At 37.0% G+C, this 27,070-nt stretch overlaps 7 protein-coding genes across 7 annotated transcripts; 2 read left to right on the plus strand and 5 right to left on the minus strand.

Moving 5' to 3' along the window:
* Positions 1–644: 644 nt before the first annotated feature.
* On the minus strand, positions 645–3,905 carry TSBTYPE2 (tryptophan synthase beta type 2). Its single transcript, XM_086241836.1, has 6 exons — positions 3,702–3,905; positions 2,472–2,799; positions 2,168–2,384; positions 1,438–1,975; positions 1,259–1,357; positions 645–1,137 (listed from the first exon to the last, which is right to left on the minus strand). The coding sequence occupies exons 1-6, from the start codon at positions 3,775–3,777 to the stop codon at positions 884–886; spliced, it is 1,512 nt and encodes a 503-aa protein (XP_086097962.1). The 5' UTR covers positions 3,778–3,905; the 3' UTR covers positions 645–883.
* Positions 3,906–4,717: 812 nt separating this feature from the next.
* LOC147288376 (protein translation factor SUI1 homolog 2-like) lies at positions 4,718–6,671 on the plus strand. Its single transcript, XM_086239852.1, has 5 exons — positions 4,718–4,825; positions 5,242–5,324; positions 5,922–6,127; positions 6,210–6,263; positions 6,416–6,671. The coding sequence occupies exons 2-5, from the start codon at positions 5,291–5,293 to the stop codon at positions 6,458–6,460; spliced, it is 339 nt and encodes a 112-aa protein (XP_086095978.1). The 5' UTR covers positions 4,718–4,825; positions 5,242–5,290; the 3' UTR covers positions 6,461–6,671.
* Positions 6,672–6,824: 153 nt separating this feature from the next.
* Positions 6,825–8,248, minus strand: LOC147288377 (DUF1262 family protein (DUF1262)). Its single transcript, XM_086239851.1, has 2 exons — positions 7,906–8,248; positions 6,825–7,785 (listed from the first exon to the last, which is right to left on the minus strand). Exons 1-2 carry the CDS (start codon positions 8,220–8,222, stop codon positions 6,930–6,932), a joined length of 1,173 nt encoding a protein of 390 aa, XP_086095977.1. The 5' UTR covers positions 8,223–8,248; the 3' UTR covers positions 6,825–6,929.
* Positions 8,249–9,006: 758 nt separating this feature from the next.
* On the minus strand, positions 9,007–12,729 carry LOC147288378 (uncharacterized). The gene is made up of 6 exons (XM_086241069.1): positions 12,520–12,729; positions 11,798–12,243; positions 11,336–11,481; positions 10,679–10,955; positions 10,001–10,273; positions 9,007–9,680 (listed from the first exon to the last, which is right to left on the minus strand). Exons 2-6 carry the CDS (start codon positions 12,104–12,106, stop codon positions 9,201–9,203), a joined length of 1,485 nt encoding a protein of 494 aa, XP_086097195.1. The 5' UTR covers positions 12,107–12,243; positions 12,520–12,729; the 3' UTR covers positions 9,007–9,200.
* A 1,153-nt stretch (positions 12,730–13,882) lies between these two features.
* LOC147288379 (uncharacterized) lies at positions 13,883–14,398 on the minus strand. The gene is made up of 3 exons (XM_086242683.1): positions 14,342–14,398; positions 14,121–14,189; positions 13,883–13,957 (listed from the first exon to the last, which is right to left on the minus strand). Exons 1-3 carry the CDS (start codon positions 14,396–14,398, stop codon positions 13,883–13,885), a joined length of 201 nt encoding a protein of 66 aa, XP_086098809.1.
* A 4,488-nt stretch (positions 14,399–18,886) lies between these two features.
* LOC147288380 (Methylenetetrahydrofolate reductase family protein) lies at positions 18,887–21,738 on the plus strand. The gene is made up of 4 exons (XM_086241303.1): positions 18,887–19,578; positions 20,342–20,987; positions 21,092–21,332; positions 21,431–21,738. Exons 1-4 carry the CDS (start codon positions 19,048–19,050, stop codon positions 21,468–21,470), a joined length of 1,458 nt encoding a protein of 485 aa, XP_086097429.1. The 5' UTR covers positions 18,887–19,047; the 3' UTR covers positions 21,471–21,738.
* Positions 21,739–23,199: 1,461 nt separating this feature from the next.
* LOC147288381 (cell division protein ftsH) lies at positions 23,200–26,786 on the minus strand. Its single transcript, XM_086242628.1, has 4 exons — positions 25,406–26,786; positions 24,619–24,942; positions 23,919–24,219; positions 23,200–23,524 (listed from the first exon to the last, which is right to left on the minus strand). The coding sequence occupies exons 1-4, from the start codon at positions 26,507–26,509 to the stop codon at positions 23,325–23,327; spliced, it is 1,929 nt and encodes a 642-aa protein (XP_086098754.1). The 5' UTR covers positions 26,510–26,786; the 3' UTR covers positions 23,200–23,324.
* Positions 26,787–27,070: the final 284 nt, after the last annotated feature.

Below are 27,070 nucleotides of genomic sequence, written 5' to 3' on the forward strand. Positions count from 1 at the left end.
TCACGAATGATAATTAGATATCACGTGGTCTGATAATAAGCCATGTTATGCCACATGACATAAAAATAATTAAAAATCTAGAAATATGGCACATCATGCCACATAATTATTTTTAAATTTTTAGATTTTAAATTATTTTTTATGTCATTAGGCATGACGTGTCATGTTGTCAGACCACGTGACATCTAGTCATCATTATGGGAGTGTCACATCAACATTTAATAGATTTCTTAATAGATATACTGACGGAAGTATGACATTGCAACAAATTGAAAAGATGAGATATGATATTACAAGATTTTAAATATTAAGTATTAAATTGAAATTTGAATCAAACTTAATATACTGCAATTAACCCTATTTCTTTCAAAGAGTTGGAAGAACAAAAGCCCACCCTACCCTACATTTTGGACATTGAAGCCCGGGCCCATTTCAGCCCACTTTATTTCTTTTAAGCTTAAAACAAAATACAATTTTTTTGGTTGGTCTCCATCTCCAAGATGGAGGCTTTTTTGTTAAATGAGTCGTTTTTAGTAATTTTATAAAAGGGTAAGCTCATCATTAAAAATTTAATCCAACTCTGAATGTGTTGATCAAATTTTAGGATGTAAAATTGTGAAACTTCTTTGAGATGACATAGTAGATAAACAATCAACTATAAACATAAACAGTCGATTAAAAGCATATCAAGTAAATTAGTACAAAAGAGATCTCTACATTGTTTTGTGAAGCTACATCCATTCATTCCCTAATAACTATTGAATAGTCCTTGCATTGTTACAAGATTTTTTTTTGTCTTAGCATCACTAATTATTTTTTTTATCTTGGACAAATTCATAGACTCTAATTCTCAGTATTGTACATATCGGCTTGCCCTCTCAGGCTATACTACTTTTGGAACACTAGCCAATGATGCTTGTAAATTCCCCTCCTCAAATGACAGGTCAACCAGATTTCCCTGCAGATAATTGTCATAAGCTGGCAAATCAAAATGGCCATGTCCACACATTGCTGTAAGAATAACTTTGGCTTCTCCAGTCTCTCTACATTTCAGTGCTTCCCTAATGGTGGCAGCTATGGCATGGGTTGGCTCCGGCGCCGGTATAATTCCTTCAGACCTAGCAAATTGTATAGCACCTGCAATGCAACACAAAAGTTAGAATCATAGTCCAATTTCTAATGCTCCATTACTATCCACAGAACCACAGTTAGCTCCCATACTATAAAGTACACAAGGTAGCATGAAAATTTGAATTACCTTGAAAGCACTCAGTCTGGGGAATTGAAATTGCTTCCATGAAACCCAGTTCATAGACATGTGAGATCAACGGTGCCATACCATGGTAACGCAGTCCGCCTGTTGATCAAGCAGTGCAATGTTTAAGATGAAGAAGTAAATGTCCAAAATTGGAGCTCTCAAGTCAGTAACTTCATTACCAGCATGAATTGGGTCAGGAATGAAGTTGTGCCCAAGCGTATGCATCTTCATTAGTGGAGTCAACCCTGCTGTATCACCATAATCATATGCGTATACACCTTTCGTTAATGAAGGACATGCTGCAGGTTCAACTGCTCTAATTACAGGGCTCATTTTCCCATTGAGCTTCTCTCTGATGAATGGGAAACTAAGCCCTGCAAAATTGGATCCTCCACCAGTACATCCTATGATCAAGTCCGGGGTTTCACCTATCACCTCCATTTGTTTTAGACACTCCTCACCTATTACTGTCTGGTGGAGCAAAACATGATTGAGAACACTTCCCAGACAGTATTTAGTATCGGCATTCATAGCTGCAACCTCCACAGCTTCAGAAATAGCTATTCCTAAACTTCCTGGGCTTGATGGATCCATTTGAAGTATTCTTCTACCTGCTTCGGTTATGGTAGATGGAGATGGGTGTACCTTTGCACCCCAAGTTTGCATCATCAATCTGCGATATGGTTTCTGATCATAAGAAGCACGGACTTGCCACACCTATATATAATAAGAATAAGGGACATAGGCTTTATTAGAGGAAAACTAAAGTAGGAGTCAAATGTAGATATCCATACAAGGTATATGGCATTGACCTGTTTTGATTGGACATGTTATGAAGGCAATTACAAAATTCATATGCATGCTTCAATGTGTCAATATGTGTAGGCAATTACAAAGTTAGTTTCTTACCTCACAATCAAGACCAAATAAGCTGGTTGCAAAAGCCAATGCACTTCCCCATTGACCAGCTCCTGTTTCTGTTACAACACTCTTTATGCCTTGCTGAGCATTATACCACACTTGTGGAACTGCAGTGTTGGGTTTGTGTGATCCAGCAGGGCTGCCACCTTCATACTTGTAATAAATTCTGGCAGGTGTGTCAAGAAGCTTCTCCAACCTCTTGGCCCTATATTCGATCAACTGAAAAGATAAGATGCTTCTAACAGTTTTAAAGGAAGAAAAAGTTACAGAACAAAAAACTAGCAGAACAAACCTAATGAGAGGGGTTGGGCGCCAAAGACTGTATACATCAAGAACTTCATCTGGGATATCTATGTATCTGTCAGTGCTTGCCTCCTGCTTAATTAACTCATCAGGCAAGAGATGAGACAAATCTTCGGGTTTTATTGGTTCAAAAGTCTTAGGATGTAATGGAGGAGGAGGTTTTATAGGAAGATCTGCAATCAAGTTGTACCATTGACGAGGAATTTTAATTGATTTTGAATCAGCATTGAGAGCTGCTCTTGCTCTACAGCCATTTGAAAGCTTCAGGTGCAGTGGCTTTCTATCAAGTGCAATAAATCCAAGCCATTTGTTCTCAACTAAAGGCACATAAGAGAGTCAATGATTAGTACCATGTCAAATTCTTGCCACAATACAACACACACACACACAAAACTTTTATCTTTAATGAATCTTTATGATTTGATCCTGAATTCTACTTAACTCCACGCTACCCTATATAGTTACTACAGCATAAGCTGAAGTCGCTTCACAGTGAGTTTTAAAAGATTGATGAACACATATTTTAATAGAGATTTCTTTTAGTATCAGCAATACACGTTCATCTTTAGCAATATCATGATTAGGAAGTGGCCTACATATTGAGTTGCCTTGTACTAAACTTTGCAAAATTTTGCACAATGATTTGTTACCTTAAGGAAACGTTAAGCTCAATATAAAATTTGTTCAAGAAAATGCTATTTTCCCTTTGGTAGAGTCACAGAGATCAGAGTCCACCTTCCTCCCCTCTCCCACCTTTCACCTGAAATCTTACAAGCACTCTTACAGTCCAACCATTGATCCTAAAGATCATCTTCCACTTAAATCCATGCAAGAATTCTATTTTTTTCTGCAGCATAGTTTCACATTACCTCTGCTACTCCATCAATTTAGAATAAATAGACACCATACCACCACATTAATATAACACATGCAATGAACAATTGCAGATATGGAAGCCAACAGATAGGTAAGAAAAGTGCATTAATGCATCAGTACCAGACTAAGAGGCACAGAGAAAAGTGATTACATCACATTTCAATATAGCAATGTTATCAAATTACTAAAAATTGTGTCATGAGGTCAGAACCACAAATTGCACAAAAGCAATCTCAGGTTCTCCCATATATCTTATTAGCAGCCAAGAATTTCAAAAGTAGCTGAAACCCAGAACCAAAAATGCTTAAAAGGAAAAAAGGGTAAGTATAGTGGGGGAATATACCTTTTACTGTTGTGTGTGTGGCTGATGAAGGTTTAGCGTGAATTGAATTTGCAGAGAAAAGACAGTGGTTGGCCATGCTTTACTGGAGTTGGAAGCTTCTAGCATGCACTGAAAAAATGGGTAACTACAAGATGAGATTTAGGGTTTTGAGTTCTGATTCAGAGCTCAGACAACAGTAGTGTAATTCCAGTTTTTCAAGGTATTGAAAATGAATAAAGAATAGAGCCATGGCTTTCATTGAATGAAATGGAGGTTGGATAAAGAATTAAATTTGACTTTGACCGTTGACCGTTGACCGTTGACGTTAGGGGAAAGCGCCAAGCGCACCGTTGTAATAAATGTGGGCCAGATCTGTCCTGCAATTATATTCAAGGTCCGCCCAGGCCCAATCCCAAGCCCAATAGAGTAGCTTAATGTTAGAGCCCGGTGTATTCGCGAAGGAAGACCGAATCTCAAAAGAGTGAGGTTATGGCGGTCCTTGTCTAATTTTTTATTCTATTTGATCTTTTATTGCAAAAATGGGATAAAATTATCCAGATTTATTCGTGGCCATCTATGAAAACATTCACCCATATAAATGTCAAATAAACATAAATATTTTAACAGTAGTGCTAGGTATACCACATTTTTATACCATAATTTCATACCACCTTATGTGGCAACTTACATGTTATTCATACATTGGATACTAAAAAATAAAAATAAAAACCCAAAAAAAAAAAAAAAAACTCTGTCCAATAAAGTAATGACACGTGAGATGGTATAAGAATGTGGTATAAGAAATGTGGTAAGTATAGCATTATTCATATTTTAATCAATAATGCTAGTTGTCCCACATTTTTTTTCCCACATTTGTATCCCACCTGATGTGTCATTACTTTACTGGAAGGGTATTTCCTTTTTCTTTTTTAGGTTTTATTTTTTAATTTTTAGTGTCCAATGTATGAATGCCATGTAAGATGGTATGAAATTGTGGTATAAAAATGTGGTAAGTGTAGCATTACTATATTTTAATAGTTAGCATTACTGAAGGCGGAGAACAGAGCTCAGCCTTATCTGACTTGAAGGTTAGGGTTTTTCCTGCGATCGCCTGACCAATTTCAAAACCCTAATCATCTGATCAGGTAATCGGATTCTTGATTCGGACGATTACTATGTTTTTTTTTTTGCTATCGATTGTTATAGTTTTTTTTTTGTCTGTATATTGGGGTTTCAATTGTTAAATCTTAGGTTCTGTTTATAAATTAGAGACCTTTATTTTATTTCCAAATCTACTTATAAATTTTCATAGATTAATCAGAAAAAAGGAGACAGTTTTATGTTATGGCAACTCTTTTAGTTTCTCGAATAATTTACTTAAAATATATACATATATATATATATATATCTTTTTTGTATGTTGGGATCAAAATTTTGGTCTTAAATATAAAAGTAATATTTTGTATGGATTATGTGATATGTGCTCCGTTATTTTGATCTTGAGATATGTTTTTGTTGGGGATTATGAATGATGATATAGATTTTTGTTGATGTGATCCAGGTCTGAGCATTCTGTTTGTCAGGTCCTCTTTGTTCAGTAGCCAAGGTTCATGTCTGACAACGACCAGATTCCTACTGCCTTCGGTATGTTTTACTTTTTTGTTCATACAAACTCTTTTTCTGGCCATTTTGTTCATACAAACTCATTTGTTTGTGTTTGTATGCTTGTGTTACGAGTTTGTTGTTATGGGACTTGGAAGTAATAAAATTTATTTGCGTAACGGATCATTTTAAGACAACAATATGCAAGATCGATCATTGATGTGCTTGGTAGGTTTACACTTTTAAGTAATTGGTTTTTAATGCACATAAATGTTGTAGTGTCACCAGGGCTGTTAAGGAGCTCAACTATAACCTGATCCACTTGATGAAACTGAGCCAAACCAACCCAAAATGGGCATTTATATGAAACTAAATGGGTTTGGTTTGGTTACTATTTTTATGAATATGAAGTCATCATCTTAATATGAAAGAGTTTCATTTCACATCCACACCATAGATTTTTGTTGCACCATCTTAATGATGGTCAAGTGCATTATATTGTTTTAATCTTGGGAGATATCAGCATTTATTTTGAAAAATGTAATTCAATTCTACCTCCTTTGCCTTGCTTGTCTCCCATCTTTGTCCCTGCCTCCCTTCAATGAGAACTCTAATCAAAATGCTGATACTTGTGTTTAGATCCGTTTGCCGAGGCAAATGCTGAGGATTCAGCTGCTGGGTCAAAAGAGTATGTGCACATTCGTATACAGCAACGAAATGGTAGGAAAAGCCTGACAACCGTGCAGGGACTGAAGAAGGAATTTAGCTACAGCAAGATACTTAAAGACCTTAAGAAGGATTTTTGCTGCAATGGTACAGTTGTCCAGGACCCAGAACAAGGGCAGGTGTGTATTCTAATTGTGAAAACTATAAATTTATTTATCTATATGATGCCCCTCTAATTGTCATTTTATTGTTCACTTACAGGTCATTCAACTTCAAGGTGATCAGCGAAAGAATGTATCTACCTTCTTAGTCCAGGTACTTAGTAATGACTTAGATGATGATAAATGTTCTATGGGTTGGATGGGCAAGTTTTGGATGTGCTTGGTTGATTGTTTCAAGTATTGCGGTCTTAAAATGTTAAATTTGGTGGAATCTGGGTACTGATTTTATTTTTATTTCTTCTTCAGGCTGGCATTGTGAAGAAGGACCGTATCAAAATTCATGGTTTCTGAGCTGCAGCTATTCAAGTCTCTGCACAATACATCTCCTGTGGAGAACATGTTATCCGAATAGTATTAGTGTATTATCTAGGATTGCTCTGTTTGGTGTGTTATGATTTTCAAGCAAACTGTGTTATGTGTCATGATCATCAAATGCATGACAACTTCCGTCAGTCTTCTTAATTTTGATTGCAATCTAGATATTAAGAGTGATTTCTATCCAGATTTTCCTTGGCATATTATTTCCTGAGAATGGATTTTTTTTTTTTTTTTGGGTCGGAACTGAGAATTGAAATTCAGATCCTTAGATATTTAATGAACCATAAAAAGAGCAAACTAGTTCTGTAAGAAAATTGTGTACTGGTAGCAGTACTCTAGCTTAATACACCATAAAGAGGATACATGCAAAGATGAACAGAGTTTTTGTACATTAATGACAATCTAGTAAGGTTTTACATTAATGGCAATCTAATACAAAACCTTACTCCCATTTACATTGAATTCTATGAGTGTGCCTAAAATCACATCTCAATACCAGACTGCCATCCATCCTCCTTAAGAAGAAGCTCTCCACCAACACATAACAGCCAAACTTCCTCCATCCATTCTCACTTGTAATCTCTTCTACCCTCTCTACCTTAACATCCATTTCATCCCCATTAACCCACCCTCCTGCCTCTAAAACCCATCTCATATTCTGAACAATTGCTGAACTCAAGCCTACACTCACCACTTTCTTCTTATATGGGTTATAAGCTTTGAACCAAGTGAACCGTGTACGGCCGTTTCTATTATCCTTCACCGCTTCCATGGCAGATACTAAAGCCACTTCCCTTTGCACATCTACATTCACATTCACAACATTGCCTTCATTGTTAACCTTCCCACAAGAGTAGATCTCTTCCCACCATTGCTCTAGAGTCATTCTGTAAAACTTTGATTTCTTCATCTGGCGTCTTACGGTACCTTTCTCTCTCACAAACATAAATGGACAGTACCATTTCCCCACAACATTAGAAGACGAACGCTTTTTAAAGATTGGAAAATTGAAGTCTGGTAGACTTGATCGGAGGGAAGCATCAAGGCCTAGAGCGTCACTTAACTGTGATCGGTATAAACTTGAGCTGCGGACCTTCCATCCTTTTCTTTTTAGAAACTTTGGAGGAACACCATCAGGAGCCACAGACTCTGCAAAAAACCCACCACCTTGGTGGCGATGAATCTTAACTTGTTGGTATATGTCTCTGTGATTTAACTCTTTTGGTTTTTTGTCCCTCAGGATGTCTCCAAAGCAACAGTGCATGATGTCCCTGTTTCTAGAACATGTGCATGCTTTCCTGCATAGAAAGCATTTATGATATGAAATTCAAGCATTCTCTTCTTTTAAATTAAGCAAGGCTATGACTCTATGACTGAAAAGCTTGGCACAAACTAAAGGCTATGAAAGAAGAGCATACCCTTTGTGTCTGCCTGCTGCTCTGATAACATAGTAGCAATTAGAAGACAGAGGCTGATCAAGAACTGGGATGAACCAGACCTTAGTGGTTGTTGCCTCTTGGTACTCCGATGTATAAACAATGGTGAGTATCTTGTCCTGTGGGAATGGTAGTTTCTTCACTTCTTCACGCTTGCATACACCCCAACAACACATGTCTTGTGCTTCTGCTTCTTCATCTGTAGTTACCATATAACCTGAATATGGAGCATCTGGTGGCTGTATAGAAAGGGTGCTAGGAGATTTCCGGTACATGGAAAGAGGCCTTGTCACATACATCTTTGTGTGTGTGTTTGGGGTTTGGGGTTTGGGGTTTGTGTGTGTGTGGGTTGAGGTGAGGGAAGGGGAGAGGGGGTTTAATCAACTTTTGCTTATGAATTAAGACAACAAGTGAGGTACTGAGGTGTATAGATGATCAATCAAAATAAAGCAAAATAAAGAAACTTTATGATCCACTTTCTCCTGTGCCATATTTTACATACAACTTGATTTTAAATTTTGGTCCTTTAATTTAAAGGGAACGCAACAATTTCTTGCAGTTGGCCTAACGTTGAATTCTAATCAGGACCCACAATCTAAATTAAAAAATTATGTAAAGATTAATGCAAAACCATATCAAAATGGAAGAAGGAAATCAGAAGAGTAGTTATTTTCTTCATATAATACCAACTAAAAAGGTCTGTCGGGCTAAGTAATAATCACCAAGTCTGTTAAATTTTTTTTTTTTGTTGTGTTTGAGTATTATCGTGTTTGAAAACTATTAGTGCTGGTTCCAATATACTTATCTGAATTACTTTTTGCATTATTGGATATTAAAGCAAATACGACAAAAATAATACAACTTTGGCACTAAGAAAGGTTCCCATATAATACTATTACGTTTGCAAGCTACTTCCTTAGCCTCATCCCCTCTTCCGTTTAATCCTAATAATCCTAATTATACAGTTCTCAGAAAAGGTTTTGCCAATGGATAGTTATAACTTGTTACATTCCTTTTAAGATTACAATTCAAAATTATCAATTTCTAGTACCCAAAAAATGACCAAATTCTAGAAAGAAAAGATTCAGAGAGGAAAAACCAGCTTATATTCAACTTTGTACAACTTGACTTATTAGCTTAAGCAATGCTACAGGAAGCTTTGAAAATTTCAGTTACAAAAACATCTGATTGTAGCTATTTTCCAATTAAGATAAACCTTATTTGGGCATACCCTAGTGGTAATGTGGAAGCATCAACACCCTTCAGACTAGAGCAGCTCATACGGATGCCTTAAGGAATTTCTTTATCACTCCCATCATCTCCCCACCAGGAAAACGCCCAAGGCATCCCCTTGCTGCTGCTATCTCATTAAACTCACCAACTGAATCGCCGCTGAAAGCTCGAGGCTGTTTGCTGCTCTTCCCTTGTTCCATATTCACATCTTCTGTTAGACATTCGCCACCTTTTACAGTTGGAAGAGGAAATGGATCGAGAGATGCTCCCAAAATGGTTTCCACACCTACGGCATGCACAAAATCTTTCAATGGGCATAGAGCGAATGGAACTGGCTCAAAGCTGTGATCTCCATACTCAACTGGAGTAGAGTGGTCTCCAGTGACACAAAGGAAGTACTGGAAATTTCCAGTTGATTCAGTCTCCCAAAGGAGCCTGGCCAGCTGCCCTATAGCTCTATCTACAGCTTCCAATGCTTTGACTTTGAAAATGGTTGCCTTATCATGACCTGCATCATCTATAGCCTGCAATGCAAAATAAAACAGAGAGTTCTTTACCAATTACGAATGGGAACTACTTGACCAAAGTATTGAGGTCTCAATAAAATTCTACCCTTTAGTATGTAACCTAGCAGGACCAAAAATTAAGGAAGCAAAGCATCCAACATAAAACAAAATAAGAGTTGCAGACAACTATTTTGTTGCCATCAGTTTACCCCCTAATTTCAGTGAAGTAAATTAACAATGATGTGAATGCTTCAGTAGGCAGGAAAATGGAAAGCTATTAAGGTTGCATGTGAAAAAGGTAGAAAAATAAAGAGAAACAGAATCTAAGAACATATGACCTTAATGTGAAAAAACCCAAAATCATAGCCATCTGATCGGCCTGGTTTGTGCTCATCTTCCCCTGGCACAAAAACATTGGGGCTAGACTGCAGAGGAGCTGAGAGAGCCTTAGCTATTGCAGTTGCTTTGGAAGTTAAAAGTGTTCGGTAGTCTCCAGTGGCTCCAGGAGCTTCTAGGATATCAATGCCAAGAGATAAGCCCAGTCCAGCAATGATTTTTGTGGGAGCTACCATACAAGGCCATAACCCATGTTTCTTTTCAAATGCAGGAACCTGAAATGTATAATTTTGAAATGAAAAGATATAGACATAAATGTATATTTAGAAACATAGATTTCCTAATACACACCACAAAAGAAAAGCTCTTTATCAAACCACACCCCCCCCACCCCCACCCACCCACCCAAATGTCCACCACTTCCTGTTCAGCTCTTCCCAGGACCAGAAGATATAAATCATTATGGTTTGTACAATTATTGAAATGATGGGTTAGGCTATGTTTTCAAAAAGTAAAAGTTTCGACAGAGGATCATTCCTGCACTCAGGTGGCTATCCAACCCACTAATAACAGCAGATTAAGGAGTATGCAACAGGTAAGATGTTTGCGATATGGTTTGCTAAGCAATCACCTGTTGCAGTATGAAGTATGAACATCAAGTAAGGTTTGAGACAACAGACCTCAATCCGAATACCACAACCTCGTAAAAGGACAAGATTAGCTATGTTCTTCCCTCCGGCAGCCCGCTTTGCATTCAGTGGATGAGCAATGAGAATACGTGAAATTTCCTTGGATAACTCGTTAACAACTTCAGCTGTGTGCCTTGCCTCATCAGTGCTGTCTAGAGCTTCAGCTTGCAAAAGTAAACGGTTGTCCTTCAATGGGTCTGTTCCTGATATATTTCCACTTAGATTTGGTCCTTTTACAACCACTCCACATCTATGTTCTGTTGCATACCTGTAGCAAATGATTCCTGGTTAGTTTTACTATACTTCATTATAACAATTATAAGGCTTAAGCATTTGAAAGAATTTAGGTATGTGATAGTACTTGCGACCAGACACCAGAGGAAAAACACACACTTAAGAGAAACTGGAAGCAGATCAAAACTTTATAATGGGAGAGGTAAGAAGGCCGATCACCTTGAAAGCTCACTAATATTTAAAACTTCAAACTGTTTAAATTAATCAAATAACAAAACTTTTTGATAAATTATCAACTTTTCTGCATAAGGGAGGTTGTATTTGGAAAATCAACTAATCACCCAGATAAAAGAGACACATACACACACATCAAATAAGAATCCAAGTTACAGCAGTTATAATAAGCATTTCCACCTGACTCTGACTTCATATTCGGGATAAGATGGCAGCTTCATTCCATCAAGTGCGGCACACAGTATGGGTCCTTCTTCTTCAAAGTGCCTGTCAGCCCTCCTACTGATGACTATTCCAGTTTTTTCATCCAAGGTTGCAAAATTAGACTAAAGATCAAAAGTTAGCAATGATTATTATGGAACATCCTGGTCTTCTACAACAAGCGAATCTGAAGGATAAAGCATTAATAGCAATTCACATTTGGCCAAAATGAAATAGTCCTATTTTTATGCTAATATGTGCAATCAAATTGGGACCAATATCCATAAAGCCCCAAAATTTCTGTATCTTAAAATAGAATGACATAGTTGACTGTCTGGCAATGCCAACATGTTGCAACTGCTCATCCAGGATCATGTTATGACAATATTTTTAATAGAGAAACCACTTTACAAAGAAGAACATGAACAAACAAATACTGACCTTAAATGCAATATCACCAGGTGACATTGCCAATCCAGCACCCATGGACTCAAATGCTCCTCTGCCCCGGTAATATACTCTAGGGTCATAACCCAATAGAGAAAGGTGAGCTGTGTCACTTCCACATCCCAAACCAACTTCAACAGGGTCCATTAGACCATTAACTCCAGCAGATGCAATGGCATCCAAATGGGGTACATTGGCTGCCTGAAGAGGAGTCTTGAATCCAAACTTTGGTATTGACACATCACCAACGCCATCAATCAACAAAAATGCCACTCTTCTTTTTGGCTGCTGGGGAGTACCCATGTATGTAAATGTGCTAGACACGCGTTTTCCAAAAAGGGAAAGATTTGGAAATGAATGAGGAACAAAGTAAAAGAGCAATTATCTGGGTTTACTAGAAGGAACACTATAAAAAGCCGAGTCACCAGAGCATCTCACCCCTACAGAGAAAAACCAGAGTTTCAGAGAACCAGAAACCAAAGTGGGAACAAGATTATATTTTATAATTAAACAGCTACATACAATCGAATACTCTCAATAACACTATTTCTAAGCAATCGCTCTAATCTTATAAAAAATGATAATAAACATTAATAATGATAAATGAATCAGAAACATTAAACAATAAATCAGTGCATGCAAAGCAAAAGAATAGTTGGTGAGAAGATGACATTCTTGATGCAGTACAAGTACCAAAGAGGATTGAATTGTTTTACCTCTGTGAGGCTTCAATGGCGATTTTGTTTGGACCCACAAACAAGAAGAAGAAAACCAAGAGAGGGTTCAGATTTTGCTCATAAATTTACAGAGGAATTAGCTGCAGCTGAAGTTCTCTCTCTCTCTCTCTCTCTCTCTCTCTCTCTCTCTCTCTCTCTCTGCCACTTTATTCTCCATTCGGGTAAAGGTTCAAACTTGAAAGCAAGGGATGGGTCTCAGTGAGAAAGAAGGGAATCCAATTGTCAGTACTTTTCGGTTTAATTGAGAAATAATAATAAGGAGAATAAAAACTGAATAGGGTTGTGTTTGGTTTCCAGGAAATTCGTATTCTACCCGCGGGGGATATGATTTTCCTACGTGGATTATGGAACATCCAAGACTCCAAGTGCCTATTTTATTTTGGGTTAGAAAAGCGAATTTACAATAGCAAAATTCACTAGTGTGGAGCAAACACATATAAAGTAACCATTTATTTGCGATACATATAGGCTATAGCACACATGGAACCAAATGAATATACATGTCCTGGCAAAAGTTGCTCAGCTTCTGTTTCACTAGGGCCTTGTCTCTTGTGGGTTACAACTTCAAAGTTGGTGTTTATAATATGTAGTCTTAAAAGATAGCACATCAGTACTGAACTGCAGTCTTCTTAGCAATTCTGTTTTAATTTGTTACACACCATGGCAAAGTTTTAGATTTTCTTCTTTTTTTTTTTGCTTACTAAGTTACACACCCTTTTTTTGGGCGAAACTCGTTTCCTTAATTATGTTCGTTTTGTCCTTGAAGATTCCATGGGCAATTGGATACATCAACTTGTGTTCTAATTGTAAGTTGCATTTTGCTCACAAAAATATTGAACTTTTACAATGTGTCTTGCATAGAGTAGTGACTGGTGGTGTTTTATATATGTTTGAAACATATGGTATGAATCAATGTATGTTATTCCTTTCTTATTCTGTATTAATTTGGCTATTTGCTAATTACCCAGTTTTGGGGTTGATTTTCAATTTTATTTGGAATAAAAAGTTAACAACTTTAGCCTTTAGGTTGATGCCATATGGCCAAACATGCTCTGTCAAAAAATTCATTGCCAACACAACCCAGTTTTGATTAATGTAATATCAAACATCCAGAATTGGTGCTAGAGAAAGTCATTGAAATTATTGGCTACATGTTCTCTGAATAGTAAGTGATAAAATGATAAGACTTTCTTCTTACTTCAAATGAACAGCTCTTCTTCAGTCCCAAGATCAAAAGAAAAGAAGTGCAATCAACAAAATAGAAATGATCACAAAACAAAAAACAGGAACATAAAAAAACTAGCTTGGGAGGAGTTGGATGAGATCCATCAGCTTAATTAATTCATTTGTGGGCTCCAACTGTGTTCTTGACTGCTTCAGTAGCATCCTGTGCCTTTGCCTTCACTTGCTGACCAGCCTGCAACACAAACAACAATAATGTAAACAATCTGGTACAAATTTCTCCACAAAATCTTATAGCCAAATCTAGTGTTGGTATCAACATCAGTATCTTATTTCTTCGAAACAAATGAGATTCAAAGAACAGATTTTGAATTAAAAAAAAAAAAGGTTTTTCAAACCTCTTGGCAGCTTTCCTTGGCAGATTGGGCAGCATTGCCCATCTGGTCCATAATGTTGCTTGCCTTTTCCTGCATCAAACATGATAAACCCGTCACCACTATTTTTATCATCTTCCAAAATGCTATGTGTATATATATATATGTATATTATATATATATATATATATATGCGTGTCACCATGAAAATTAAAAAGGGATTGACATAGAGCTGCTAGACTCACCTGAGCCTGGCCCTTGGCCTGGCCGGCTTGCTGGCTCGCGCTCTGGCTTGTGTTCATCTTGATGACCAGTAATTGTTTTTTACACAAACACACAAAATAGATAGATCACAAAGAGGCTGAAAACTAAATGTTGGTCTGGAGTGTTGATGCTAGTGAGGAAGATTTTATAGCTTGTTGAATCCAATCCACTGGTTGACAACTGTGAAACTAAGTAGTACGTATATGGATGGTATGCAATAAGTTCAGCCTATAGACCAGGGCTGCCTTTGATTGAGTTTGAGCTAGTTTTTGTAACGAATTTAGAGGGATCTATAGAGTATGGATCGATTAGTGGTCAGCTTTCAATTAAGTTAAAAATAAAGTTTGATAATCATACATACATGGATGGATGGATGGATAAATACATAAATCATAACGCAAACTATTTTTATTTATAGTTGTAGTTTTTTTCTTGTTTTGTTAAAAATTATGAAGAACTTTGCAAAAACCTTAAATAATCTACGATCATAGATCATAGATCATAATATTGATGAAAAAAACCTTAGATTGATTGTGCTTGTTTGTCAATTTTTTAATAATATATATAAAGAAAAAGTTTAAAGATGCTTGGTTTTATGGGGGTACTGTTTATTCTAGATCACAAACTGCATTCTTATTATGTGACCCGAACGGAATTTCTTCCATCCTAATCGACTCTATAACATCCTATTTGATCTTAATTTGAATTATAATTTTAATACTTCAAATTAACTTTCAGATGATTGCATGTGTTAGGGAAAAGAAGACATCTGAGAGGTTGTTATAATTAGTTTGCTAGGTTTACTTTTTGTAACACAGCTCATTGTCACTCCCACGTGCTATGCACTTGACACCTACTGGCACTTCCTCTCTCTAACATTGTCATGGGACTCTACATCCTACAACAAAATACCCCCATTAGATATCGGTTGTGGACTGATATCTAACGGGGTAGAAATTTGATATATCCAGAGGCGATATATATCACAGCTCACATGTTCAAAGTCGATTGATGATCTTAAGCTCATCTGATTCTGAGATTGTCTGTGAAATGATCCATCAACCTGCATGTGTATGTCTCATCATCTGCATGTTGTGTCTTCTAAAGAAAAAAGAGAAAACAGGAGTAGTTGTACAGACTAGCCGACTATAGGACATGGAGGTCGTTGATTTTCTAGGGCCATAACACTTATTTATCTATTCAAACACAACTTTTAGGTTGTTTTTTTTTTGTAGGTACGATGTTTTTCTAGGTCAGTGTGTCAGTTGTCACAATAATTTTTTCTATTTATCTTTAAGCATATAATAAGTATTAATTTTATATGTTACCTCTTTTTTATAGGTTGCACTCACAAGGTTTGGTGAAATTTTTTGAAACTCTAAAAATATCATTTATTTAATAAAATTATTAAAAGTGCATTATTTAATAATAAATTAATACATTAAATTATTTTATAACAAAATATCTATAGTTTAATGTCGTGTCAATTACATGTGCCAATAAGTCCACTAAATTGTGCATGATTTGTTAACACTTTAAATGTAATTTCTTAAAGAAAAAGTGATCGTCAATCACTTTTATATGATATGTATCATAAATTGGTCATAAAAAACTTATTTTTCTAACTTATGATAACTAAATATAAATTTGTTTCGCGATGAGATTGCGTAAAAACTACCAATATAAGTGTTTTAAAAAAACACTATCAATATAAAGAAAAACTTGAGTTAATATGAAATAATTCATTATTGATATATATGTATATATATATCTATTTAAGATATTGAAAAAAATTAAAATAAACTACAGTTAAAATTAGGAGTTAAAACTCGCCCCAATGACTAAAATTCCTAGCTACGCCACTGTTTCTAGTGATGGGGCAAGACATCTAACGTAGGCTGAGTTTCAGGAGTTTGAAACAAAATGAATTATTAGTAGCCCTTGTTGGAGTCCTAGTTAAAGAAGCTTTTTCCAAAGATAGGAAAAATTGCAAGTCATGATGAATTGATGAAAAATTATATATCATTTCCTTGAAAATTTAAATTGGTAGGAAAATTAGGTTAGTATTAATTGACACAGCATGAACGATCCAGGTGAATTTACGAACCCACGTGCTTTTAAATTTTTAATAAAAAACTCTCTTACCTTTTTATAAATAATAATATAAAAAACAACTGCATGTTTTTTGTTTTTTCACTAGCTTTTGAGTTTAGCTTAAACCAGCAGCTTAGCCCCATAGGTTCTTAAATTCCTACGTTTAAATGACCCAACAGGCAATAACCTTTGCTTAATTAGTTGCTTGCGGGTTGACAATTTTAGCTTAATTTGGACCACCCTACCACTATCACTTGAATGATGTTAAGTATTTCATTTTACGTATACAACATGTAATTCTCTCAAGGGCCTGCAGCCCCGGCCCAAATTGCATGGCTTGTGGACATCCAGCCACACATGTCACCACAACTTGTCCTGGCTGGGTTCCCTTGGTGGTATATTAAGGAATGCCAATGGGACCCAGGCCCAAGCGTCTCAGGCCCATTAGGTCCAGTGCCTCTTGATCGAGTTGGACTTGAACGTTGTTCTTGGTAAATATGTCAGGGCCTTTAATGGGGGTCACAAGTTGGACTTTTTGTTTTTTTGGTAATTCCACAAGTTGGACTTGGACTACATATATAACTCTAACTAATTAATTTAGTTACAGTGATCGAACCTACTCAAATAAAAGGCCATATATACTATATGATTGACAGATTGAGCGCTCGATTTCCATTTTATGTTAATTCATCTATATATGCATATATATTATATCATACACATTACAGTTGTACTTGTACCAAGATCCGAAAATTTATCTGTCAATTCCCCGTGTTAAGGGATTCAATCATAAGGATTAAGGGAAAGTTAATACAGATCAATACGTGAATTAATGCAGGGATTAGATGCCATGCATGATGCATGCATATATAGTTGATGAGATCAATTGATTGATTGTAATATCAAATTATCAATTAGCTAATGGTATCCATTAAGATTATTTTGTCAATTCCTTGAGTTTAGGGAGCGAGAATCATGATGTGTTCATCTTTTCAATTTTCGATCGGATCTGTCACTTACGAGCTAGCTAGCTGGTTACCTTCTAGAGCCACTTACTTAATCAAAGTGATTAACATACAATATATGCTGTAGATGAATGGTTTTCTCTTTCTATTAAAAAAAAAAAAGATAAAAGAAACAGTTACGAGGATTATGCGTCTCATCTTTTTGGTCGGATCGGTTTATGTGTTTAATAAACAAAACAAAAAATATGTTACCGAAACATTAGGTGGTTTAGGTATTTTCTTTTACAATGAAGTTAGCCTTTTTTTGTTTATAGTACTTAAACCTTTTTTCTTGGATATGATAGTTGTTTAGCTAGGTTTGATCATATGTCAAATCTTCAAGTTACAATTACCTTAAATTATATTAGTTTATTAATAATATTACTATATTAGAGTCAATGTGTTCAAGAGAAGAGAGAGAAACCACTTCCCAACTGTGCTTTTATAAATGCACGGTCACCAACCTTATGTGTCAGTATGTTATCTATTAGAATAAATGAGAGATACAAAAAAAGCTTAAAATTGAATAATAAAATAACACTACATAATTTTATGAGAAATGTTTGATAAGAAAATGGGCGAGTGTAGCAGTATTTTTTTTGATTGGTTGGTTGCATTTATTTGAAATAAATAAAGTTTAAAGTAAATTTAAATTCAGAATTTCTTTAGTAATATATCATAAAAAAAAGAATTGAATGTTGGAGAAAAAGAAGTCAAACTATAAGATTAGTATTTATTATAAATTTAAGAGCACGTTTTTGTATTTGATCACATTTATAATACTTAAATTATAATTCAAACAATTAATAATAAGTAGAAATTAGAAAAGGGAATTCAAATTCATAAAAACATGACACATGTGTCGATTAAGCGATGAGTCAGATTCAGAGAGTCTGACACTGTCACACTAGTCTAGCTCTGGCCGAAGCCCAACCAAACAATCTAATATTCATTTTCCTATTTCAGAATTTTCCAGAAAGTAAAAAAGAAAAAAATCTTTTGACGGCTGGCAAATGGATTCGTACGAAGGACGAAGATTCCGTGGCTCCACGTAAGATCCAATCGGACAGCTTCTCCCGTCACAGACCAACTCACACGCTCGTAATACCCGCGAAACCGCACTCAATGCCCAAAATTCACTACGTGCAATACATGCACGATTTCAGCGCGTAAACCGCTGAAGATCCCCTTGTCGGCATCTACTTTGCTCGCCAACTACGTCAATTATCTAGTACGTCTCGGGATCACATGCACGAACTGCATCTTACCAACGAAAATCTAGGAACGCGGTCAAAAGTCAAAAGAGATTTTTGTTACTGGGAAATGAAATATGATAGAAATACCGAATTACCCCGCTGTGAATTGTCTTGAAATTGCCTATATAACCACTGTGAGGGCCTCAGCGTCTGAGCATCACCAACAGTCGAAACAACCAATCGACCAAAGCATCATCCGGTGATTCAGGTCCATCCATCAGAGACACAAATAGCAAAAAAAACGTTGAGATCGTGAGAGAGAGAGAGAGAGAAAAAGCAAAGAGTGAAAGTAATCGTTTCAATTTTTTTGGTGCAGAGAAGTCACATCATTGAATGGCCAACCGTACCCTCCCGGCAGCAGCGAAGCTCCTGAAAACCCTGAGGCCGCTCAACTCCGCCTCCTCCTCCTCCTCCACCACCATCTCCGCCGTCTTCGCCGAAAAGACGGAAAAGACCCAACGACCCACCACCGCCATCCCAACCGTCTTCGACCTCGAAGACTCGCACAAGCTCTTCGCCTCGGTGTCCACGTCGGAGCTTCTGCGGGCCTCGGCCACGCTGCACATGGTGGCCGTGGAGCCCATGGTGGACATGGGAATGTGGTTAATGAGGTCCAGGCTCATGGACACTCCGGTGGTCAAGGATGTCATATTGGCGGTCATAAGGTCCTCTTTTTACGAGCACTTCTGCGCCGGCGAGGATGCAGTCGCCGCCGGGAGGTCGGTGATGAAGATCAACGAGGCCGGGCTCCGAGGGATGCTGGTTTACGCTTTGGAGTACGCCAGCGACAACCACGCTTGTGACCGCAACTTGGACGGCTTCTTGGACACCGTCCAATCCACCAAGTCGCTTCCTCCTTCTTCTGTAAGTTCTTCATATCAATCATAGCACAAGATTTGCAAAACTCGATTTCTTTCTTTTCAAAAAATAAAAATAATATAGCCCTTATGTTTTTCATTTTTTTTTTTAATTTCTTTTAAATTAACTTTATATTTTTGTCTGAAACTCTGAACTGGAAATTTCTAGTTCAGACGTAGAGAAAGAAAAATTAGATTTTGTTTTTAATTAAGGATATGCGTGATGTTAAAGAAATGTAGTGGCGTCGTGGCAAAAAAAAAAAAACAGAAAAAAGAAATGGAGTGGCGTAGTGGGGCGTGCACGTAGGTTTGTGGGTCCCATTTCTTGGCCTGGGCCACCAAACTTGTCATGGTCACTCCGACGTGGAATGGCAGGCGCTCGTGATTTTTTCTACTAGTGCAATTTGCAAACAATGAGAAAGAAAGCTGCACCAGTTGAATCTTAGCTAGCAATGATGACCCAACAAAAAAAACTAAAGAATCTTGGCTTGGAATAGTATCAACTATTATATTCCAAAGGAAAGTTCTGGCTCTGACTTGTCAGAAAGGCACTACTAGACAAGGAAATTCCTTGTCAAAGTTTTGTTTTACTTTGGATTTACATCGGTTGAATGATAACGGAATGATATACAATTAGATTTAAAGGTAAAATGTAAAAGAATATTACTTTATTAGTAGACAATTCAATCCGTCAAGATCTAACAATTTACTTTATATGCGTTCGGTGATGGTAACTTGGTAACTGAAAATGATGTGTTTATTTGTGACAGGTGAGCTTTATCATCGTAAAAATCACTGCAATTTGCCCCATGAGGCTGCTTGAGAGGGTTAGTGACTTGCTGAGATGGCAACAGAAAGACCCTTCTTTCAATCTCCCATGGAAGCTTGATACCTTCCCCATTTTCTCTGAGTCCAGCCCTCTCTATCACACCCTTAAAAAACCAGAACCATTAACTCCTGAAGAAGAGCATGATCTCCATTTGGTCCACCAGAGAATACAAAAACTATCCGAAAAGTGCGTAGAAGCCAATGTCCCTTTATCAGTGGATGCAGAGTACACGTCGGTTCAACCCGCCATTGATTACTTGACTTACTCTTCTGCAATCATGTACAACAAAGATGACAACCCAATTGTTTATGGCACAATACAAGCTTACTTGAAAGATGCCAAGGAAAGATTGTTTCTGGCAACAAAGGCTGCAGACAAAATGGGTGTTCCAATGGGGTTCAAAGTGGTCAGGGGTGCTTATATGTCAAGTGAAACAAAAGTAGCTTCTTCCTTGGGCTATGACTCTCCTATTCACAATAGCATCGAGGAGACGCACGACTGCTTCAATGGTTGTGCTTCTTTCATGCTTGACAGGATTGCCAATGGCTCTGATAAAGTTGTTCTTGCAACCCATAATGTGGAATCAGGTAAAGGAATCAGACACATTTTGGAGTTTTGCAGAAATGTCAAAACTAGCTGCATTCTGGGTTTTTCTCTAACATGCCCGATGTGAAATTTTGATTGCAAATAGGGAAACTGGCAGCTGCAAAAGCACATGAAATTGGGATTGGGAAGGTGCACCAGAAGCTTGAATTTGCACAGCTATATGGAATGTCAGAGTCTCTTTCCTATGGTCTGAAAAATGCAGGGTTTCAAGTCAGCAAGTATATGCCATTTGGACCTATAGAGTTGGTAATGCCTTACCTTTTAAGGAGGGCTGAAGAGAATAGGGGGCTTTTATCTGCCTCAACTCTAGACAGACAACTTACAAGGTAATTTAAGTTTGGTATAAAAAAAAAAAAAAACTTCAAATTTTTACATTATAAGGTTGATGTGATTTTAATACAGTTTGTTTTTCCTTTGTATACAGGGAGGAGTTGAAAAGGAGACTGAAAGCAGCAATCCTCTAAAGCATGACTAAAGGCTTTGCTCAACACCAAGCTTGGTGATTCACCACCAACTTCGTACATATAGGATAATTTGAAATTGTAGCACATGTGCTTATAAGAAATTTGGGCTCTGTTGTCCTCGTTACATTAGGTTGTACTCCTGGAAACAGGTCCAAATTTGCTTCCTACTTCCATGGTAATTGGGTGGTGAATCAAAAGAATTTATGTTCCTCCTTTTCAGCAAAGGGAATAAAAACAAAAAAATCATGTTGCTTCAAGATTACACCTACTACTGAACCAGTTATTGAATGCTATACGTAAAGTCTTTACTCAGGTCGGTGTTGCTGACGTTTGATTGACTAGGAGTCTACTTGGACTAAATATTAAAACACATCCAAAATCCCCAAAAATGGAAGTTCGCAATTAAAGACATTAGGGGTGGCTTGCAGTTGTCAACATATTACTCATATGGGCTGGTTGACAGCATGTGCATGCTAGGCAGTGGGTTCTCAAATTATATCCCATATAATATTCAAATTTCTATCCCAAGACAAATCTCTTCCAATATGATGCAATAGTCACAAAGATATGATAGTTTATTCTGTAGGAATAAATAAACACATGCAATGCTTCAACCACCATACAAGTTGATGTTAGTGACTTGTGTTCATGATTTATAGCAACTAACATCAAAATCAGCCAATATTATAGTAATATAGTTGGGGGTATATCAAAAAGTGTACAGCCATAATGCAGCTACAATAGCAAATACATCATCTGTATGTGAAAGCATGCATGCTAGTTTCCCATTTTATCCACATGGTACGGTGGTGTCCACTATCTTGACATTGCATCTCAACTTGATACCAAGAAAGTCGTAAAACAATGACTTAGTTGGCATATTAGTGGAATAGTGGGTGTCAAAATCACAAAACATGATATTCCAAAAAACTGGGAAACTATAGGTTTTCTCATAGTGTTAGGTATACGGTATACTGACTAGGATAGCATCATAGCATAGCACATCCCACTTGGAAATGACTTTCAACCAAAGGGGAACCAACCATCTTTTCATGGACAAGATAGTGTTAATTAACTTAATATTAATCGTGCAAACTCCAGAAGAAAGTGGAATCTTAAGATTTTCCCACAAAAAGCTGTGGATGAAAATAAATCCCAGGATCCTAAGATATAAGCAAGATCATTAAAGAAACAATAATGTTAAGGAAGACCACATTTTGGTACCACATTGTATACCACCTCTCATAGAGAGGTGATTTCATATAAGATAGAGAGGTGGTACACCATGTGGTACCAAAATGTGGACTCCCTAACCTCTCTTAAAAAATGCAATAAACTTACAAGTTACAACTGAACCTTGTACATGAAAAACGGAGGAAAGGAAGAGAGGATATGAGTCATATGACCAAGATAGCTGATGATTCTCGAAAACATGAAGAGAAGGAACCCCAGAGACTGAAACAAGCTACTATTAATTACTATTACTTATTATTTGACCTTCAACATGACCAGAAAAGCTAGAGTGGATAGGCAATGTGAAATTGTGAAGGCTCAAAAACAACATGGATGAGGATCTCATTCAGTGAGCAGATAAGAAAAGGTAAATAAATTTGATGGATGAAGATTTCACCTTACCATGTTAGCCAAAGTCAAGGAAGCACCAGTGACTGAACACATCTAGATGCTAATTCCAGCATTCATATGGATACTAAAAATGAACCATTTCCAATTATTTCACCAGATATATCTCTTCAGCATATTATGACAAGTATAAATCAAAATTTCTCTCATTAAAAATTCAACAAATTCAATTATATTGTACCGTGTAACTACCACTAAATGTAATGTACATACTCAGCTAAGAGCTTGATATCCCAGTGGCCCTTGTGATCCGTCTTGTCTAGTGTTATTCTTTCCCATCATAGAAGGCATCCATGGGAACAGTTTCCCAAGCTCCTTGCTTATAGTACTAGGCCTAAGTTGCTTATCATTGATTCCAAACTTTGCTCTTTCAATTGCTTCCATTACATCTTCTCTGGCCACGGTTTCACCACCTGCATAGTTAATAGGTTAATATGTAGTTATTGGTCACCAAAGTTCTCTTTATAAAGGTATCTTTAGCATAAACATTGTATTATTCAGTACGAAGGAATAAATAAAATGAAAGAGGCACAAAGAGGAAAGAAGGAGGGGCGGGTTTAGGCACTGGCAGAGTAGGTGTGAGAGGCAGGGAAGGGAATGGCAGATTAAAGGATTCTCAATGAACGTAACCAGAACTTAATACTTTGACCCAAAAAAGAAAGAATAAAAATTGTATAGACCCACAATCATATTTTTAAATTCAAGTCTCTTTATCTTCCAAGCAAGGTCAACATGCATTTTCAGATAGCAAGAAGTAAGAACTGAGTGATAACTTGGATGCACTATATTTCAAAAGGTTCAACCTACCCCTACGAGCAGCAAGTAAAGCCGCTTCATTGACAATGTTTGCAAGATCAGCACCTACGAAACCTGGTGTCAGGGAAGCAATGAGATTGCAGATAAGATTAGTGTCTTCCTCCAAAGGAACCCCTCTCAAATGGACAGCCAAGATTTTTCTCCTTCCATCTTCATCTGGTTCTCCTACAACTACTTTTCTTGAGAAGCGACCTGGCCTACAAAGGGCAGGATCCAGTACTTCTGGCCGATTAGTTGCTGCAACAACAACCACTTTTGAGCCCGACTCAAAACCATCCATTTCTGTCAGCAACTACAAGGACAGAAACAATTAAACTAAGAGTGTCAGATTGATATTTAGAGTTGAGAATTGAACCAAAAAAAAAAAAAGATTTTAAAGGAAATACTTAATGTTCCAAGATAGAAGGTGAGAGTATATGCTAAATGTGCAATAAATAAGAAAGAAAAGTTGGCAAGATTTTTTAAGGGGGTCAATGTGGATTCTCAAATAAAAATAAAATAAAAAGAATTGAGCAAAAGAATTTTCTTAGGTACTACAGTAATTTTGGCAATATTTAGTAATGATCTACAAATCAAACTATATATTAATGATTCCAGAAGACATTTGAAATGCAATCACAATATAATGAGTTTGGATATTGATGGATGAGAACAATGCAGGATACGAGGACATACTTGACTCTTAGATTACCTGATTCAGTGTTTGGTCACGCTCATCATTGAAACTTCTACCACGCTTTGTTCCAACCGCATCAATCTCATCAATGAATATGATTGAAGGTGCATTTTTCCTTGCCACATTAAATAGGTCTCTAATGCGAGCTGCCCCTCGTCCAACAAACATCTCCACAAATTCACTGGCAGAAACAGTGAAAAATGGTACACCTGCTTCTCCAGCGACTGCACGGGCAAGTAATGTTTTCCCTGTTCCTGGAGGACCCACCAGCAATACACCTCTAGGTAACTTTGCTCCTAGTTTGCTGTAGTTAATAGCTCCTTGCAAGCATAAAACTATCTACAAACAAGAACTATGTCAACAAAAATAAAAGAAGAAAATTGTAAAAGCAGTCACAAGATAATTCAGTCACCTGATTCATAACCACATATACAAACAAGCAGTAATATATAACTCATTCATGCCAGTGTTTCAAGCTCTCCAAGATCAGAAAACTCCGACAACAAACAAAGGATACATTTTCTGGCCTTGATTCAAGTTCTGCCTTTTTGCCTAAGAGTGGATATATTCTGATCTTCCTAGTGTTTTTAACCCGTTTCATCAAATGCAGAAGCCTAGTGCTTTCTAGCTTTTGTGGAGTACAGAATTATAGCAAACAGAAAGAAAGATATCCACAGTTCCGTATTATGAAAAATAACTAAGTTACCACATTATCAATTCCATAATCAAGTGAGCAATGCAACAAAGTATAAACAAAAGATAAATAAAGAATAATATTTAATTCAAGAGAAGAGGTGTTCACCTCCATAAGCTCCAATTTGGCAGCATCAACTCCCTCAACGTCATCAAATCCAACTAACTGATTATCAGGTCGCCGCTTTTTTGCTGGGCTATTAGCAGCAGAAAGTTGACGATAAAGAAGCCACATCAATGGAAGCAAAGGAATCCATAGAGATATTATAGTTATCAACGTAGTCCTCATTGACATCAACACTGATTGAGGAGCTGAGCTATAGGAAATTCCTTTCTCTCTCATCAAACTAAGTAGGAATTTCTCATCATGATCTATTTTTCTAGTGAAATACTGCCAGTCAGGGGTTGAAGCTTGAGACACAGATAGTTTTTTCAATACATTCGTATTCAGTGCCTGACCGGATCGTGAACCATCACTTGCGACCTCATTGGCCATATTCTCAGTTCCAACGCTTGGTAATTCTTCATCAGACAAATGAGTATTCACAGCAATGCCAGAGTTCGTGTTATAATATATCCGACGAGATCCCTCTTCAAGTAGAACTTTCGTAACAGACTCATTTCGAAGGCTTGTTATCAATTCTGAATAAGGAACAATTTTTGGACAGGGCACTGCTGTTAATTTCAAAAACAGATAGCACACCCCCAATGCTACAGATATTGAAGAAAAAATAGTCACTCTTCTAATATTCTTTCGCATGAAGGTCCCAACATTATTTAATATTGACCGGATTGAAACTGTTTTCAATCTTATAGCTAATAACCGCAACCTCGGGCGTAATCTTAATGAAAATCTTTTCCTCAACTTACTGTTTCCTTTTTTTCCCAAATGGATCTGCTTATTTGCACTCTTTGCATTCGTCAGTGGCTCAATTTTATTGTAACAAGAGAACCCATGTTTAGATTTACACCAATTATTAAATCCCTGTAATCGAACTCCACTTTTACCATTACTCAGTGGCCTGAGCTCACTTTTGCATAACAACCCATGTTGAAAGTTGCAACCTTTATGAAATCCCAGAGAACGAAAAGCAAATGAACTACAACAGACACCTCTATATCTCACTAAAGACTTGGACTTTTCACCATGAACTCCCAATTTGTTTGGGATAGGGAATAACCCAGTATTGCAAACAACAGAAAAACAAGCCATGTCACCTCTACAACAAAACTACTTATCTATTGAAATAGAATAAGAACACCCACTAACTGTATGAGCACCATTGCAACACTAACACTGAATAAGAAAACAAACCTGTTAGAGGCTTAGAGCTGTTTCACTTCACTACTCACAAGTCACAACCACCCACCCTGGAACAGCTTGTAGGAGCAAGAAGAGTGTTAGCTGGTGAGTTTGGGAAGATAAATTGGAACATGGGTCAATGGGTTTCGGCCTGTGAATGAGGAATACAAGAAAAAAGAAGAAACAGCTGCAATGAAGTGAGAAAATATCTCAAGGCTTAAGAAGCGATATCCACATGTTAAGCGAGAAACGACATCGTTTTCTGTAGAAAAGTGCACTTTTAACTAGATAAATGGTAAGAATATCTAACCGCCATTAATATGATGTTGGGTGATTGGGTCTTCGTGGTGAAGTCCAGGCCTTGAATTTTTTTTATTCGGTTCTTAACGACGGAATGATTGATGTCGTATTTTCTGCAACTAACGACGCGTACTGTTGTTGTTGTTTGCCCTGTATTTAACGACGCCAACG

The sequence above is a fragment of the Dryas octopetala genome, chromosome 4, assembly GCF_963921425.1.
Source record: "Dryas octopetala chromosome 4, drDryOcto1.1, whole genome shotgun sequence".
In the NCBI taxonomy this organism is placed as follows: Eukaryota; Viridiplantae; Streptophyta; class Magnoliopsida; order Rosales; family Rosaceae; genus Dryas; species Dryas octopetala.

Excerpts from the sequence above, each read along its gene's own strand:
- LOC147288381 (XM_086242628.1), bottom strand. The coding sequence starts at position 26,509 with ATGGCTTGTTTTTCTGTTGTTTGCAATACTGGGTTATTCCCTATCCCA. Across the intron at positions 24,943-25,405 it reads CCAAATTGGAGCTTATGGAG|ATAGTTTTATGCTTGCAAGG; the intron begins GTGAACACCTCT and ends TCTTGTTTGTAG. Across the intron at positions 23,525-23,918 it reads TTTACTTGCTGCTCGTAGGG|GTGGTGAAACCGTGGCCAGA; the intron begins GTAGGTTGAACC and ends TTAACTATGCAG.
- LOC147288377 (XM_086239851.1), bottom strand. The coding sequence starts at position 8,222 with ATGTATGTGACAAGGCCTCTTTCCATGTACCGGAAATCTCCTAGCACC. Across the intron at positions 7,786-7,905 it reads GCAGCAGGCAGACACAAAGG|GAAAGCATGCACATGTTCTA; the intron begins GTATGCTCTTCT and ends CTTTCTATGCAG.
- LOC147288376 (XM_086239852.1), top strand. The coding sequence starts at position 5,291 with ATGTCTGACAACGACCAGATTCCTACTGCCTTCG. Across the intron at positions 6,128-6,209 it reads AGGACCCAGAACAAGGGCAG|GTCATTCAACTTCAAGGTGA; the intron begins GTGTGTATTCTA and ends GTTCACTTACAG. Across the intron at positions 6,264-6,415 it reads TATCTACCTTCTTAGTCCAG|GCTGGCATTGTGAAGAAGGA; the intron begins GTACTTAGTAAT and ends TTTCTTCTTCAG.
- LOC147288380 (XM_086241303.1), top strand. The coding sequence starts at position 19,048 with ATGGCCAACCGTACCCTCCCGGCAGCAGCGAAGCTCCTGAAAACCCTG. Across the intron at positions 19,579-20,341 it reads AGTCGCTTCCTCCTTCTTCT|GTGAGCTTTATCATCGTAAA; the intron begins GTAAGTTCTTCA and ends TATTTGTGACAG. Across the intron at positions 20,988-21,091 it reads AACCCATAATGTGGAATCAG|GGAAACTGGCAGCTGCAAAA; the intron begins GTAAAGGAATCA and ends GATTGCAAATAG.
- LOC147288378 (XM_086241069.1), bottom strand. The coding sequence starts at position 12,106 with ATGGGTACTCCCCAGCAGCCAAAAAGAAGAGTGGCATTTTTGTTGATT. Across the intron at positions 10,956-11,335 it reads GAATATGAAGTCAGAGTCAG|GTATGCAACAGAACATAGAT; the intron begins GTGGAAATGCTT and ends CATTTGCTACAG. Across the intron at positions 10,274-10,678 it reads GTTGTGGTATTCGGATTGAG|GTTCCTGCATTTGAAAAGAA; the intron begins GTCTGTTGTCTC and ends TATACATTTCAG.
- LOC147288379 (XM_086242683.1), bottom strand. The coding sequence starts at position 14,398 with ATGAACACAAGCCAGAGCGCGAGCCAGCAAGCCGGCCAGGCCAAGGGC. Across the intron at positions 14,190-14,341 it reads AGGCCAAGGGCCAGGCTCAG|GAAAAGGCAAGCAACATTAT; the intron begins GTGAGTCTAGCA and ends TGTTTGATGCAG. Across the intron at positions 13,958-14,120 it reads CCAAGGAAAGCTGCCAAGAG|GCTGGTCAGCAAGTGAAGGC; the intron begins GTTTGAAAAACC and ends TTTGTGTTGCAG.
- TSBTYPE2 (XM_086241836.1), bottom strand. The coding sequence starts at position 3,777 with ATGGCCAACCACTGTCTTTTCTCTGCAAATTCAATTCACGCTAAACCT. Across the intron at positions 2,800-3,701 it reads CACACACACAACAGTAAAAG|TTGAGAACAAATGGCTTGGA; the intron begins GTATATTCCCCC and ends ATGTGCCTTTAG. Across the intron at positions 1,138-1,258 it reads CCAGACTGAGTGCTTTCAAG|GTGCTATACAATTTGCTAGG; the intron begins GTAATTCAAATT and ends GTTGCATTGCAG.